The 17,960-nt window shown below is 38.8% G+C and overlaps 1 protein-coding gene across 1 annotated transcript in view; it reads left to right on the top strand.

Annotated features, from left to right (window-relative positions):
• The window catches only part of MOCOS (molybdenum cofactor sulfurase), a 203,937-nt gene extending 191,884 nt beyond the window's left edge, over positions 1-12,053 (top strand). The window contains exons 13-15 of the mRNA XM_014880500.2: positions 2,224-2,350; positions 4,626-4,730; positions 11,742-12,053. Of these exons, the coding sequence (XP_014735986.2) occupies positions 2,224-2,350; positions 4,626-4,730; positions 11,742-11,888 (379 nt within the window). The 3' untranslated portion in view covers positions 11,889-12,053. The remainder of the gene's footprint in view (positions 1-2,223; positions 2,351-4,625; positions 4,731-11,741) is intronic.
• Positions 12,054-17,960: the final 5,907 nt, after the last annotated feature.

Below are 17,960 nucleotides of genomic sequence, written 5' to 3'. Positions count from 1 at the left end.
AATTTCACTTTGTATCTTCCATAAGTAAAAACTAGTCTTCCAGTTTGCACTTGGCTCTTGAGAGTTGATCTGAAACAGAAACAGCAATTCAATTAAAAGCTAGCATGCAACATACTATTGGACTGTTGTACTGTTGGTACATACTACATGTACCTGCAGACATTTGTCTCTCTGGTGTTTCCACTGCAGGTCACCTCCATGAAAATCCCTATGGCCTGGCCTAATGCTCAAATGTTCTTGTTAGAAATAGAACCCTGAGGATATCAATATTAATTTTCAAGTTTGCCTGTTAGATATAGGTTACACATTTTTCATCACAGAGCCCACTGCTGTGAAAATCCAAAGTACCTCAGCTGACTCTGGCACATTGCACTGATTTTCAAAACAGGTCCATTTGCAGGATGAAGGTGCCTGCCACTCCATCCAACCAATGCATGTTCTGTGGGAGGAGAAGTAATGGAAATTTCCTCAGATATATGTTGCCAAGTAATTATAAGCATTTCTGAGAGCTGGAAGAGGTGGAAGAGAGGTGAGGTATTCTGGATGTGAGCAGGTTGAAGGCAGAGAGGTCAGGAGTAGGGGCATTGCAGTCTTTGAGTTCAGCACCAAGGGATAGATTAGTAGAAGCTTGACTTTTTTCATCAGCTGTCTCAGGACACTACAGGCCCAGCTCTGAGGTTACTGCGGCTTTTGGTGCCCACCAGTGCAGGCTGGGGTGGCAGGCACTTAGATTTGAAAACACATTCAAAACCAGAGGCTCCACAGCAGCCTAATTGAACGTGTTCACAAGTAACTCCACTTTTCCTCCTTGTTTGTACGAGCACTGGCATAATCTACGCTTCCTGTTGGATCCCACCTCCTGCATTCATTACAAATTGTGTCTCAGCCATGGGATTACCTGTGGGATCTTGAGGGAAAACCTGTAGCCATGCAGCTTCCCATCCCACCTTTTACCCCCAGGCTGCTGGAGCCCTTGTGAGCGCCAGGGCTCGGTGGAGCTGGGCTTCTGTGGTTTGACTGAAAGTCTGCACAGGGAGTTTATCCTTATGCGCTTTTGTCTGCTAGAGAAGATCATCCAGACTGTTTTAAATAAAACCAAGCTCTTTTTTTTACCTAACAGGCCTCCTCTGCCAAGGCTGCTTGATGTGAAGTTTTTCCCTGTACTTTGATTTTGCATGTTTTTTCTCTAACTAAAATGCATTTTAAACTGTATGACCTTCCTCTTTTTTCCCTTTGGGACAGAAATGCCTCTCTTCACTGCTTCCTCAGGTTTCTGCCTCTTGCTGTAGAATGTCATATCCCAAAGTTGTCAAACTACAGTTTATGGAGTATCAAAAATGGTTCATGTCCTTAACAGCTAATGCAAAAAGAAATGTTCTTCTCCACTAACAGTGGCACAGAGAGAGCTCTCTGGCAAATTTTAGTGTCTTTTTTAAATTTTTTTTTTCCTGGTACTGTTCAAGTTCTCCTTTAGAAGAAGAGTGAGGAATGACAATTCAAAGATGCAGCAAGATTTCTGATATTTGTATGCAGTCTGCTGCTCTTTCTGTCTCATATACATTCTCCACACTGACACAAATCTACACTCTGGCAGCTCAAATGCTTGTAAAGAGGGGGAGATATCACCACACAGAGATTAAATTTTTTTAAAACACCTATCATTTTGTGCAATCTGCTGCCTCCCAAAGGCAAATAATAATAATATGAGGGATATATTCTCTCATAAAATTATTTTACTGGCCTTTTTCACCTTCAGCAACTGCTGGTTTTGTCCCTTCTGACATTGCAGCATGTGCAGAATAAAAATTTTTTTGCCTTTGGTTCTAGAAGCTTCTATTTCTACAATAATTAACAAGTCAAATGATTACTAACTGAAAAGATCTTTTTATTTGTTGCCATTAGCCTTACGTATGATAACAAATAGGGAATTTTCTCATAAGCATGGTTCACAATCACCTGTCTACATGTTTTCCTACCTACAGCTCCAGGTTACAACTCTGAAGAAGCCACCTAGAGGATTACATATTATAGCTGAGAGGTTACAAATTATAGTTGAATACCTTGTGCCATTTCCATAGTCTTTGTAATAAAACTTGATCCAGGTTATTCTGAAGAGGCATTTGCTAATCACATGAGCCACCAGATTCTTATAGCACAAACATCTACTGCAAAATTAGTTAATAATTCTATTTTTTCTTTTGCTCTGTCAACTCTGTGAGACAGATTGAAGGAGCCATTGGAAATGGAGGAATTGATCCGACGTTTCCGTGCCAACATTGTCATCAGTGCACCAGAGTCCTTTGAAGAGGAAGAGTGGGTTGAAATTTCAATAGGTGCTCTGCAATTCCAGGTGTGACCTTTTCTCTCTTGTCCATGCTCCAGTATATCACAAAGCATTTTGATTCCTGGATACAAACCAATTTTTGCAAGGCTTTGACTAGAATATGGGCAATGTGCTTTGTGCAGGTGAAATTTATGAAGTGTATAAAAAAAAGTGATGTGTCCTGTGACAAACATACTCCAATATATTTAAGAGGTTTTGCCATATTTCTCCACACTTTTATTGACTTTCCTAATTCATAGCATTTCTTATCTTTATCTATCTGAACCAAATAATGATCAGATATTTTGAGGCAGAGTTTACATATATTTGCACATATTTACACATATTGGCACGTATTTAGCCAGCACTCCAGCAAAGAATACTTGTTGCTGTTAACCACAGTAGTTCAAATGTAACCTCACATTACTGCAAATCAAGTAACTGATTGCCAAAGGCTGGACATGAAGTGCCCTCTGTTGTATACATCTTATCCTAGTCTTCACTCTAGGAATGTTTCTAATTCTATCCTCGTAGGGTTTTTTGGTATGTGCTTCATGTCATAGCTAACAACATAATGTCCTTTGTATTTAAGGAAAATGGTGAAGAGTCAGACCTTGTTTGTAAATATATTCTTTCAAGAAAAACTCTTAACAAAGAATCTGTAAAAGCTACACATGACACCTAAGGGAATGATGCACACATGTATTAAATGTTCTGCTGAATTTGTCTGGCCAAGAGATATGAAATATGTATTTGAAGATGCTTTGCCTAGGATGTGAAAGTGGCTTATTCATTGTTTTCTTAGAGACTATAATTTAAATGTGAATGACAGGAATACCGGAGTCAAATCTAGAAGATGTGGTAGGCATCACTCCTTTTTTTTTCTGGTCAGCATGTTCTAAGAAAATTTTTCAGCAAGGGTGGAAAATATTGGTTATCTGCTCTCTTCTTATGTGCACTTTGATGAGTAAGCTGCAATATGAGTTACAGAAAATTGAGGAAAAATTCCTGTAAGTAAGAAATGAGGAACACAAAGGACAAAGTCCGTGGTATATAGCTTGTTGGAGGCTGGAGTTAAACTGGGGAGTTCAGCTGAGGATCCTGTTGATAGGTTACTGTAAAACTACAAAATAAAACGCATTCCTGTTTCTGGCATTGATATGCTTTAGGAATACAAGGCAAAAATAGAAAGGCTTATGCAACTTGCATTATCTTTTCCCATCTCTGCTAGGTCCTTTTTCAGATACTGATGTAGTAACAGTAGAAATTATGTTAATGCTTCTTTATGCCACAAAAATGGTAGAAGCTGTTGAACAAAGTAAAGCAGGGAAAAAATATTTCCTTCTCTGTCTTGTTGTTCTTTTAATAAAAAATTCAGAGCTATGGAAAATAAATTTCTAAAAGAGCTGATATGTGGTGTTGATTATGCTGAAGAGTTATACAAGCAGTCTAGATGCATCTCAAAAACCTGAAATACCACTTCAGCACATAAAATGTTTGAAGTGTGCAGTTTAATTATTTGCCTTATTTGAAATTTATGGCACATTTTACAAAAGTAGAATGTGTATACTGGGATACTGTAAGATGTAATTTCTGTAATGTACAGCTTTGCTAAAGTTAGGGATGCAGTGTTAAGTGGAAGTGCAGTATGTCACCCTTCTCCATTTTAAAACTCTAAGAAGAAATTTGTTGCAGGGTTGTTTTTTTTTCCCTAAAAACATACTTTAGTTCAAACAACAATTAACTTCAAGAACAATTGCTTATTATGTTAACATCATGTATAATAGATGATGGAGGATGAATTATTTCTTCTGATTAGGTAAACCTGTATATTTAAATATTTTACATTCTGAGTATCTAGAAGTGCCATGCATATAAGAAATATATTGTGCATTTCAGCTGCACTAAAACAGTCCCAAGAAAATTCTAGTTGGGTTGAATCCTGAGGCATTGGCTTAATTTTGTATTCAGTTCTTTGGCCAAGCAGCCCCTGCTAACCCACAGAAGTGAAGCCATCAGGAAATACAAATATGTAAATGTCTGGTATTTCTCAGATTCTGTCTCTGAGAAAGTTTTCCTTAAAAAAAGAAAAAAGTAAATTAAAAATTCAGTGAGACTTGCGAGTAGACCTACTACATTAGGTGAACAGACTTGACCTTTTACATAGTAAAAGCTTGAAAAACCACAGTAAAAGTATGCAAAAGGTATATGTTTAAGATATTATGGTGGTCAGAAGCTTGTACTGTTCAATGCTGTACTGCTTTGATAAACAGCCATGAACTTTCTTTAACTAAAATTTCAGGTTGTGGGTCCATGTAGCAGATGTCAAATAATCTGCATCGATCAACAGTCTGGGGAACGAAACAAAGAAATTCTGCAGTCTCTGTCTGCTGCCAGAGGTAGAAAGGTCAGTACAGTACTTCAAAATAACTGTAATGAAAGACTTTATTGCATGGGTAGTGAAATATCTGCTGAGAGAATATTCACAGTTAAGTTGTTACTATTTGGATTTTTTCTGTAAAAAGAGGATGCACTTACAACCCAGATATGCCATGGATTATTTCTATAAAATGCTCAATACATTTTTTTATTCAGAAATGGACTATTAATATGCATTATTTTTAACTGTGCTTGCTTTTATTCAGTATGTACTTCTTTACAGTGTGTTTATTTTGGTCTTAAAAACACAAGCTGATGCACTGATGTCTTTTAAGAAAATAAATATGCTGAAAAATCAGAAAGTGTCTGAAATTATACAGTTGGTATGTAGGACTAAACTTTATTCTTACCCTGAGAAATTAGTTAGCAGGAAAAAACAGGCAGATGTGAATATAGTCAAAGCGGAGAGTAATTGCTCAGGAAAGTGAGTGTGATAGAAAGAAGGTAAGTGTGAAATACAGGTGTTTATTTGAGGTCCTGCTTCCTAAGGTTGCATTGCTTCTTGGAATTGAGAGTGCTCAGATGATGGCTAGACAGTTCGGCATCCCAAAAGCTCCACAAATCTCCTCGTACGTATTTATTTAGCTGAAAATCCTTATTCAAAATTCATTGCTTCCTGTTGGTTAAGCTTCTGTTGTTAAAGTGTCTCAGGCAGCCGAAGCTCAGGAGCTTTGCCAGTACCCGCCAAACACCAGAGGCGGGCACAGCAGTGGCACAGAGCAATAACAAATAGGCTGAAAATCATTCAACCAGACAACGCACAAACAAGTTACAAATACTGCATTCTGTGTTTGGACAAAAAAAAAAAAAAATCGATTCGTCTCAGTGACTCACAAAGCAAACAAAGGGCTTTCTTTTGCTTGGCTGTTCTCCTTGGTGAATGGCTCCTCTGGCTCCGTGTAGGAGCCAGCCCAGTGCTGTGAGCTGGGGCCGGCTGTCGAGGCGCAGCTTCCCACTGACCTGAGGTGACTTAGGCTTGCTCAGCGGGCTCTGCTCCAGGTCACCACAGTACATGAGGCTTTGTGAGAGGAGCTCCTGCCCACGGTGGGTAGCCTGAGGACAGGGGCCCTTCCTGAGTAATGGTGAGCCACAGCTGCAGCATCTGGGACACTTCAGAGGACATTGGGGTGCTCGGGACAGGGATGCTCCCTACTGCCACATGAGGTGTAGTATGCAGAGGATTTTTTCTGCCCATGTTGGTCTTACTGGATTATGACTTGAAACCTCTGAAGAGAGAAAGCACTCTACACTCAGCGAGAAAATGCCAACAAAACCTTACTCAGGATGCAGATTCTCAGGAAAGCCAAAGCATCTTCTGCACTCTTCCCACAGCAAAGATGAGCTCCTCTTTCACTCTGATTAACTCAACAGCGAAGATGCACTGCTTGAACCAAGTGGCTCATTCAAACAGGACTAAGGCAAAGAGAGCAGTGCAGCCTCTGGAGAAGAAGCTGGTGCCTGATAAAAGCTGCACGGTGAGGAGAGGCAGGCACTGCTGGTCCCTGCAGGGGAGTGCTCAGCTCTCCCTCCCTCAGCTGTGCCCATATTCACGCTGCAAAGACACGGGCATTCAGCCTTTTTAAATTTTTTCCAGCCTTCACTGCTGCCGGCAAATGGGGTCTTATGAGTGTGCCCTGCTCTGTGTGAGTCCTCTGGCTTAGCTGACAATTGGAAGGGAGAGTTTGAACTGGTAGCTTTGCCTGGTCTGAGAAGACCTCTGAGCCCATCCCTCCTGCAGGTCACCTCTGTGCTGATGGGCACCAGCTGATTATCAGTGACCAGGGAGGACTATGGCATTTTTAGTGTTCTCAGCAGACCTAACAGAGCACATCAATCCAAACCTTTCACAGCTCACAGTGGGGAGAGAGAAAGAACATCGAGTTCATGTGACTGTGTTAAATCGCAGAGCTAATCCTTCAGTGACTCATATCTCTACCATGTGCTTTCTAAAGCTAAGGAGTCATCTAATAGACTTAATTTTCTTTTTTTTTTATCAGACGCAGATTCAGAGAGGGAACTCAGCAGTGTTTGCTCCCATCTGTCAATAATCTGATTCAAACTACAAAAAAACTATTGCAGAAAAATAAGATTTAAGATAATTTCCCATGTTTTTGGAAAGCTGCTGAAGCAAGTTGATTGCCAAAACATTAAAGATATTGCACATAGAAAAGAGAGCCAGATGTCAATATTTACCATTTTATTTTGTTTTTTCCAAGAGCACCAACCTGAAAATATTACATTGAAATTTATCAAACAAGTAGCCCAAATAGCAGCACTGCCAATGAACTTCAATAATGAGCTAAGTAATGTAAGGCTTGTAAGAGGTGGTTCAATATTTATTTCTAAAATCCTCTTTTTCTCCATTCCTCTGAGACTCTGAGAACCTGGTGCTTCAAATTGAATGATGGAGCCTTTGCATAGATGGATTGATGCTGAAAGTCAGAACCAGCTACTGTAACTAGTCACACAAGCAGTTTGCATCTTTCATGATAAATGTAAAGTGTGGTGCTGAAGCCTTGCCGGCTACTTTTTATGAAACCTTTTATATCATGGTTTAAAATAAAATGTAAATACCTCTATAAAGTGAGCTTGAGCTCTGCTTTCTGAAGAAATACTCATATAGAATTTCTTCCGTAATTTTTGACTGGAAAGGAAAGATGAGCTCTCGTTGTGTGACAGAGTGCTCTCTGTTGCTGCAGGAGATTAGGAAAGACTAGATAGCTCCATTAGGCAAATGGCCACATGCTGTTTCATATGCCTCACCACCAGAGCAAAACACACATGGATGGAAAAGATGGGGAACACAGAATTCCTGCCTCTCTGGTGTTTTGCAGATGCTGTTTAGTGCTAATGATAGCGGAAGCCCTGTGGGTAGATGTGCAGCAGTGCTATAAGCTGGGACTTGCTGTTGAGATAGCAGAGGGAATTATTGCATTAGCAGTCTGCCCTGGTCTAAATGTATGGATAACAGTACATCAAGGGAAATCCATTATGTTTGCACATGCCTTCATACACTAAGAGACGTGTTTTTTCCTGGGGGCTGTTGATCCTCCTTTATGTATCTCATTGTGCCTTGGGAGAGCTTCTTTTCCTGCAGAATTAGATGCTGTGCCTTTGGATTGCTTACTGAAATATTAGCAAGGATAGCAAATGATCTCTCATATCTGATGCATCATTATCATTATTTACATAGTAATACAGGGCTTTACACCGTGTAATGCTTTTCATTCAAATATCTGGAACATTTGAGAACAGTGGTTGTTGTAATTAATAGGCCTCTGAATTAATATGGTTCTCTTTTCTCATTGGTGGCTGAACTGAAAAATGCATTTATTTAAGGTAGAGCAAAGGAGAATCAGTTCTTAAGGAAACATTCTACAGTCCAAATATTTTCAACAGAACAATATGAGGTTTTATTGACACCAGCTCAAAAATTTCCTGTTTTCCAATATTAAAAATCAACATGTCAAAAGTGAGTACTTCCACTCTCCTATTTTGTAATGCTTTACATTCTAGTAAATCTAAAGCTAATAAAACATTATTACATTAAAAAAATCAATTTTAATAATTGCATCTCCCAAATTTTTGGGTGAGAGGGAGGTTATGTTATTGTAGGAATAAATGATCAGACCTGGACAGGTAAATTTATGGCAGCTGAGAGCTACATCTGGAGGCAAGATTCAGAATGCATCCATCCAAAGCTAAGTATTAGCATGCAGTATGATTTATGTGCTCGTTACACACTCTAGCAGGGTATTTCTCTACCAGGTTCTAGTCTGTACTGATTCTTTAGGAGCTGTAGCTCGAAGGCATCTCACCTCAGGCCTTTGTAGCCCCCTCAGGTTTCTATCTTGCAAAAGGGGATAGTGTACACAGGATATTTCTCTGTCGGTGAATTTCTGAGCAGAGCATATTACTGTTAATCCAGTAGTAAATGAACTTGAAACAACATGCAAGAATGACAGCATTTCATAGCTCCTCCTTTAAGTGAGTGTGATGACTATCATATGATTCACTGTTGGCAAGAATCTGTATGTTTTCTCTGTTTCTCCCAGCACTGGTCTGCTTTTTCCTAATCAAGAAGCTTTAGAATTTTTCTCCCTGTAACATTTTACAGTGATGGGAAGAGTCTTGACTGTGAGATAAAGCCACAGTGCTCACAGTCCTGCACTCCCTACCGAGTTCTTGGTGTGCTCTGGGAAGATTATATGCAGAATAAAATGCCCTTGAAGACAGGAAAAGGTAGCATGCAGAGATTATGTGGTTCACTGTAATAAATCTGCGAGCTGTAAGGCCTCATTTTTCATCAGAAATGTGAGGATTTCTACATTTTGTCTTTCTCTTGAAACAGAGATTAAGTGGCAGATGCAGCTTTTGTGGTTGCTTGGCAGGGGGGTGTGTGTGATTGCTATTATCAGTACGTGCTGAGTCATTATTTGTAATTATTGAAAAAAACAGGGAAATTTACTTAAAAGATGTTTAATCCACTTCTGGCAATTACAGGCTAAATTTTGGGTTAAAGAACATTCACCAAAAAATACAGATGTTGGCGATTTCAAACAGACATTAGTAAGAATATATGTTTACCATCTGTATATCATCACCTTGGAAACTCCTTAGGCATTACTCATTAAAAAAGACACTGAGACTTTAGATGCCCAATCAGAGAAGAAAAATACTAAGGACCAGTATTAAAGCAGTATTTGCACTCAGACATGCCTTTTCTTAAATAATTCTGAATGTTTATAGGTGCATTAAAATAAAATCCTGCTAAATGATTTTTCAGTAGCAAAAATTGGTAAATTAAGTTCTTCAGAGTGAAAAATCTGCCCAGATTAATTTTAGTCTCATTGTAAGATACATCAAGATGATAATACAGTAAATATATGAGTTGTAAAATTCTTTCCTGTGTGAAATGTGGTGTAGCATGAACTAATATTAATTTTACAATATTTGTTTTATAATTGCCTGACTTTTAAAAAAGAGATCATGGCAACTGTCATTTCTGCACTAGGATATAGGAGGTGAATCCAACTTATTAACCACAAGGCTGAGAAATACATCATTTATGCCAATGGAGTAAATTGTCAACAAATGAGAGAAAAGCAAAAATGGAAAATAAGACGATGTATTTTAATATTTTAAATGAAACCGTTACTAACACCTTTATGGCATCATGGTTGATCCAACAGAGTCACTGTTGCTAGAGGGCTGGGATCTTACAGTGCAGCAGTCATTCCGCAGCATTAACTTTAGAACACTGACCACAAGGATGTGCCCTGTGTCCACCAAGTGTTGGCACCATTATAGCCACTGGTACCCAAAAAGTGCCAGCAGTAGGATAGGCATGGTAGGTCCAGCTCATGCCCTCTACATGTCACATGCCAGTGAGACAGAGGAATAGCAGAGGCAGACAAAAATACCTAAGCTTAAGGCCCTTTCCTCATTGATGTTTAGAAATACAAATGAAACAGAAAGACCCAAATTCAGGATCTGAGGCCATGTTTGGATAGATCTCTGCTTTACAGCATCTCTCTTACTGGGGAGTAGGTCTCAACCTTACCTCTCATGAATTCTTCAAAAACTAAGAGCTGTTCTCTGTTACCTCATTGCTGCATCTTTATTTAATTACACAGTGCTAGAATAGGAGACAACATACTGCCTTCACATTTAGTCTGTGAAATATGCTCCCTTAAATTCATCACGGTTTTTTCTGTATTGCAGTCCCTTTTACCTACTATTTTTTTAACTGGCTCTAAACGTAATTCACTCAATTTCAGAATCATTGATCTGAACAATGGCAGTAAATGTAATCAGGAAATAGAAAAGGGTAATAGAATTTTGGTTTTAAGTAATTTAATTTGCTTATTTATTTACTCTATACTATATAATGACTTGTACATTTTGGCTGCAGTCTACCAAAGCAAAATACTTTTTTTGAAGCCTGCAAAAAGAGACAAGAAAATTAATGTTGGGTTTTCAAGGTCCTCAGTTTAAAGACCAAAGACTTTTTGAAGTCTAAAAATCTGTTATCAACTTGACATGGTCTTCAGTGTTCCTTTTTTTCCTACTTTGCATATTTTTTGATTAACTGTTATCTAATTCTTTGGAAAATATTGTCATGAGATGACAAATCTTTTTCTTGCATATTTCTAAATTCTCCACTGTTGGAAAACAAAACCACAGAACCACACCAGTCTCTTCTTGTGACATTTCCAGATCACACCCACAACTCAGCTGCTTGAGATTAAGACTGCAGAGAGATTAAGAATGCAGACACTCAGATCAGGTCTTTGGTGCCTGTGAGGGTTACATGGTCAGTGGGCAAAGTGGATATTCTGTTCTTCTTTTCTTAATTACTCAGTATCCCAAAGACATATTCTAAGTATTTCTAATACTTATGCAGATAATGGATGGATTCACAGATTATGACACTTAACAAGCGGGAGCAACAATAAAACAAACTTTCCGAATATTTTCTGTAAAACATGCTAAAATATGCATAAAAACAAATGAAGGGAAACTCACAGAGGCTAGGCAGAATAAAGTTCTGTTAACAAAGTGAATAATTCATGGTCAGAGATGCAAGACTTCCTCACTGTTGGAACATACCAGTGTTCCCATGCTGCAGAGCCTTTGTTTGTGACAATACATTAACTGTATTTGTCAAGGAGCCAGAGCCGACATTAAATAACAAGATTGTGAGGGAGTGTGAATTACATGTATGATACTATGGAGCTCATGATGAAATGCTATTTATCCACTTACTTAAGCTATTCTTCTTGAATAGCCTGGTGTTAGCTTCTGTCTATTATAATTAATGAGTTAAGAATGGTCTTAATTACATGGACATAGTACATACCTCCTTAATCTTAAAGCAATATTTTTCTTCTAAACGTATCTGCATTGTGAGATCTTCTATAGATTTGATTACTCTAACATGCCTTGCATCTTAATAAATATTTTGCTTTTTTTCCAGACCAACTTTGGTGTATACCTGATGAACCAGCCCTTGCACTCATCCTTTTCAGATACTTTATCAGTTGGGTCTCAAGTACTTCCAGTGCTGAAGGAGAATACAGAAATTCAGCCTCCAATATCCAGTGAAGAAAAATGTTCAGGGTAGATTCTCTGGAGGAGATGAAATTTTTATGCAACTACAGGGAAAAATCAGTAGTCGGTTACTCAAAAAAAAAAAAGGAAAAAGCTTCCACTCATTTGCTTCGGGTAATTTTCTGTTTGCTGTAAATGTTATCAGATGGCAAAACTGTTGATAATTACAGCTCACCTACATGTTTTTGCTTGTGATAAAGTTGCAGCAGCCATAACTCTATTTTGCACAATTGTTTCAGGATGCAACAGGTTTGATCAAGTCTTACTGGTGGATGACTCCCAAAACAAGCCCAACTTTGTTGTCAGAAAGCCATATCTCACCTGAGGAAAGTAAACACAATAATACATTGCTTCCTTCTACTGCTTTGTCAAAACCCCAATTAGGAGAGAGGATGCAAGACATATTTTAGAAACAATGTGGGTGGGAAGAGAACAGTGGGAGAGTGGTATGAGAGTAGTAGTGCTTTCAGCTTTTCCAAAAGGAAACTGAAGGTGATATGTAGACAGTCTGAAAGCAGTGGAAAAGAGGGAATTATTGGGAAATCTGTGTGTCCCCCTTGGCAAGTAGTGTGTGATGATGTCAACAAGGCACAAAGATAATGAGGATTCAGGATGACATTTGCAAAACATACTCCCTGTGAAGGAATTCCACCCATTAATTCTCAACTTCTTTCTCTTCCATTTGCTCCTTTTCCATCTATATGATGTCTTCCCTGAGATTTCTTATCTAATGGTGTCCCTGCCAATGGGAGGGGAGTTGGAGCTAAATGATCTTTAAGGTCCCTTCCAACCCAAGGGAAATAATTCCATAATTCTGAGTTCCACACTCTTGTTTCCTTATATATTTGTGGATGCTGACACATTCTTTCTAATTAGAGATTTTTCAAGTAATACAGTCATTTTCTATACAAATTTTGTTTTTCCTCAGCAATCTCAAATGGCCACTTAAGGGAACTCTTGACAGTTTGAATGCTTCTCCATCACAAACAGGTCAAATTATTCCTTTTTCTTAGTCTTTGTTAATTTCATAATGCCCTTCTTAAACAACATTGGAAGGTCCTAAAGAAGACTCATGCTTTCTAATTTATGAGAGCAATTGTCTGAAACCATAATCTGAAGTATCAACTATTGTGAAAATTACAAAAAAATAAATAAAGGAAGGCATGGAGCAAAAAAGAAAACCCACATGGAAAGTCTATGTAAATCAAGACTGAATACATTGAGGCCAGGTGTTTATGACCCTCGACATGTGTCCAGCTAACTATGGCATGATTTCATGCTTCCAGGAACTGGACAACAAAATTCTCCTAGACTGGCTGCTCTATTGCCATCTGGGAAGTGAAATTTTGACCCCACTGAAAACACCGTCAAAACTGTCATCGAATATGATTTAGGTCTTCCTTGGGGCAGTTTTGGCTCCAGCTGTGTGAAAGTGCTTCTGGCTGAAGCAATCCTTGGGTTGTTTGAGCATATCCCCGGAGGGAGGCAGGTAGCTTTGTGAAAGAGTTGGTCAAACAGTCATTCTGAAAGGGGAGCAACTACCACAGAGCAGCAGAGAATGGGAAGAAGAAAGCCCATCACCCAGTACACAAATCAGAATTCAAAAATGCTCTTTCTTCTTTCTGTCTTTCCTTTTTTTTTCACTTTTTTTTTTATGTATAATGGTTTCTTTTTTCTTTTGTTCTTTCGAAGAACTGGTTTTACTCACTTCAGCTGGAACAGTCTCTCAACAGAGCTTTGTAATGGAAATGAGAAGAAATGTTATGTGTTTCTTACAATCTGCCATAAAATATCTGGAAAGAGAGAGGTTTTTGTATGTATGTATGCAAACTGAGAATCAGTTTTGAGAGTTGTACCTTCCACTTCAGAGCCCAAGGTCTGCTCCTTGATGCCTGCTTTGAAAAGCAGGGGGTTTATCTCTCTAATAGTCAATTATCTGAGGTTGTAATGAGGAGGGTTTTTTGTAACCTTGAAAAGCAGTTCCCTGAGATCTAAATCTCTTAACTGCTTCACTCTTTGCCTTTCTGTTACACAGAACATTGCTTGTTGCGTGGAAAGCCAGCACAGCTCTGGCAGATTTAATATGAAGAGACCTGTTATATGCTGCCCTTCGGTGATCTCTCTGCTCTGCTCTGCTGTCTTCACCTCAATACTGTGGCATTTGTTTAAAATGGCACAGAAGTTAGAAAAGAAAATTGAAAGCAACCTCAAAAAGCTCTGTTTCACTCATTATTGCATTTAGTACACAATAAGCCACTTTAGTACACAGTGGCTTGACAAATACTGTTTGTGAATATCCCTAATGCAATGTATGATAACTATGGATGAGAGGATTTGAACTTTAAAAATGTCATGCTTGGTCATTTTGAGCTATTATTTACAGTCAATTACACATTCTCTCTGCTGTGGCTTAGTAATACTAGATCCAGAATAATTTGCCATTTTACAGGGGTAAAAGAACGATTTCCTCTGATGTATGAACACACCCATTAGTATAGTCTGTGCATTTCCCAGAAGGAACATCCTTGTGGTACAGTGGTAGGAAATGTCACAACACTTCAGACTGATGGAAGATACATAAGGAATCTTTCAGCTAAATAAAGGATAATATTTCCCTTCTAGTAAGTGGAGTGTTCCTGCAAGTACTGATATGTCTTTCCATCGATGAAGACAAATTCTTCTCAGTGCCAAAACTCTGTGGAGAATCTTGAAGTACAAAGAGTCACTTTTAAATGGCACGCACTATAAGTTTGCAGAAAGAACATCCATCCCATAATGTGAAAAAAATAATTCAAAGGAAGAAGAAATTTAGCATACTGGAACCCCAAGAACTGCAGATACATAAGGGTCATAAACACTTTGAAACACTATATAAAAAAAGTTAATGTTCTGTAAGGGTTTATTTCTTAACTTTCCAAGTATATAGAAAATAAGACTGTTTCATATGAATGACGGTTCTTTGATCTAAATACTCCAATTACTGCAAAATTAAATCCTTGGAATAATTGCAGATATATGTTTGCCTTATTTGGATAATAAATGTGCTTAATACAGTATTTCCAGAGTGCTATATGTAGGAAGTCCTCTATATATTTGAAAACCAAATCCTTATTTACTTGCAGTGAATTATTCAGATACGTTCCATTCTCTGTGAGATTTAGGTCCTTCTCAAATCTCAAGGTAAAAATGGAGATTGTTACAAGCTCTAATAATAGCTAGGAGGCTGAAATCACAAAACAGAAAACAGCATTTTTAGATGTTTCTGGGCTCCGCGTTTTCTGCTATGACTAAGATATTTCAGATTAGTTTATGATTTATATACTTTCAATGGTGTCCTTCAAAGTATAGTAAAAATTTTAGGTCATCTTTCTGTCAAAATTACACCCAAATCAAAATGAAGGACTGCATAAAAAAATGTGATTTTTCTTCATAAATTGTAGAGATTATGCTATGCAAGTCTTCTTTCATCTGGTTTTTAACTTCCTTGAAAATTAAACCAATAAAATATATATTGTGTTTGATGTGTCTGCTGGTGATGGTTGCATTCCTGACCTTCGAGCTCATGAGGTGCTCCGTTCTGCTTGGAGGCACTGCTGGGCACATGGATGAGTATGTGGCTCAGGACTGAAGGGATGTCTCATCGCTGCTGGGACTCACAGGTGAGGTGAGGTGTTCCCCTGTCTATGTAGCCGCATGCCAGTCAGCTACACACTCAGGCCCTGCACAAAATGAACTCATAATCACTAGTTTCCTTTAAAATATGTACTGTCAGTCCTGATGAATCCTTTTCTGTTATCCAGAGGCTGGAGCTTTCAGCAAGGGTGATACGGGGAGAGAAGAGATGGTTTATTTCCTTCTCCTTTGCCTGGAGGGATCCAAGACTGTTTTTCCTCACTGTATAACCTGTCAGTCAGTAGGGAAAACTAAACAGGAGTTGGTGTGTGTAGGAATCTCAGGGAAGGCTTGTCCCTCCCTCCTCATGAGGTTTACATGGAAATGATCTGTGACTCACAGGGCCAGCGAGAGACACAGCAAGAGACAGACATGAGCACAGTGAGGCAGAATCCACATGTGACTTCGATCTACTTGTTCATGCATTCTTTGGTTCACTGATTGTGGGAGGGGAAGAAGAGCAGGACTCTGTAACCAGACAGAGGTGGAGGTGAAATGTGGATACATCCCTGTCTCTCCATTATACAGCTGTCATGAGGCAACTGCTTGGGGAAAACATAGGCATAGCCCCCAGAGAGGAGAGAAGAAGGCAGAGTGCTCCTTTCCACTGGGCATTTTGAGACAGTGGGTTTGCAGAGGCTGCCTTGTCTCCTTCCTCATACCACCAGTGTTTAAGTAAAAGGTGGAAGTTCATCAAGAATAGAGAAGAACCTCTTAAGTGTGTTTTGGAATAGGCCATTAGGGGAAATATGAGTTTGAGTAATCAAAAGATGAAATCAAGATGTGCCTACATTTCTGACTTTTTAGTAGATGTTCCAGTGGCAAGGCCAGAGTAAACAGGAAAAAATGTGGGAGAGAAAGAAAAGTGGCATTACCTATAGTCAGAGTTTAAGAGAAAGCTGTGATGCACATGCTTTCATCAACCAGTTTATGATTTTTTTTTCCAGAAAATAAAGGATGTAGGTATCCTCAGGCCCATAAATCACATTCTGAGAACTCAGAATAAGTCATTGACAGAGAGGTGCCTCTTAAGCAAGGCATCTTTAAGAGGCTTCTCTTACTTCCTTTTCCTGCGAACCAGTTTGCTTTGCTGGTCACTTGGTGAGGTGGTGGTTGTGGGTCCTTTCCTGTGGGAAAGAAAATAGGCAGTTTTCCTAAATAAGGAGTGAAGTGATTCACTCAGGACTATGGACAGGCAGAGATGTTAGGGAAGTTGGAGATGGGGCATCTTTGAGCATCACTGCGATGGGCAGAGTACATCAGAAACCTCCCTAATAATCCCAGAAATACGTGTTACAGAAAAAGTTAGTAATTTTTCTGCTGGTACTGTGAAGTCTTCCTGTAAGGGTGATATTCAAGAATTGTGCTCTAGGGGAGCAGATCATTGCAAAGATGATGCAAGGATCATTGCAAGGATGGGGAAAGGGAAGAAACAAAAAATGCATGTTGTAGCATTTGCCACTCAGAATTGCTATGAGGTTTCTTAAATACCCACCAAGCAAAACAAAATGTGAGAAATCAGGGAATTTTATTTAGTAGAGCAGTTTCATGGCAAATCTGAAAGGACACTGATCTCAAATGTAAAGTCCCTTCCTTTGCATGGCTCATACATAGCCTATAACTAGGTGCATTTCTGTGTTAAACCAAATTTCTTCTGTGAGACAATCTATTCCAAATTTGCAACTAACTTCTCAACACACTTCAAATCTAGAACTCAACATCAGCTTCTCCTAGATAACCAGTATATTCCATATTTGAGCCCCTCTCATGCTTTTTGCTGGTATTCAGAGGTAAGTGTCCCATCTGAATTAAAGTACTCTGGCCAGGATTGTTAATGCAGAGATGATTCCAGAAGTTAAATCAGCTTCCGATTTCTAAAAGGGCTGTTTTCCATGAGGGTGTGTTTTAAAATCCAGCAGTGATCTAATATCAAGTCTGTTGTTTCCTGGTACTTATGATAGATGAATGAGATAAAGCTGTTGAAAAGTTTGTGAGTTATTATTTCCAGAAGCTACAGAAAGCTAGAAGACTACAGAAGGCCCTGCACTGCTGAACTCATTCTACAAATGGAGAAGAGCCTCTGCAGTATCCATCATTCATGGATGTAATTCCCGTGAGTCATGTATTAAGTATTTGTAATTTCACTAGTATTTGCCAAATGCTTTCAGTTATTTCTTATCCTTGGAGCCTTTGCATTTCCTGTTTCTCCCAGCAAACCCTTTAATACTGAAATGAAATTAAATTTTTCTTGGGTCAAATGTTTTTATTCTGCTTTAAGGAATAAGTCTTTAAGGAACAGTCTCAAGTTGTGCCACAGGAGGTTTATGCTGGATATTAGGAAAAATTTCTTCATTAAAACGGTTGTCAAGAATTGGAATAGGCTGTCCAGGGAAGTGTCTGAGTCACCATCCCT

Source organism: Sturnus vulgaris, chromosome 1 (genome assembly GCF_052056855.1).
Source record: "Sturnus vulgaris isolate bStuVul1 chromosome 1, bStuVul1.hap1, whole genome shotgun sequence".
Lineage (NCBI taxonomy): Eukaryota > Metazoa > Chordata > Aves > Passeriformes > Sturnidae > Sturnus > Sturnus vulgaris.
This window is presented reverse-complemented; position numbering and strand designations above follow the sequence as displayed.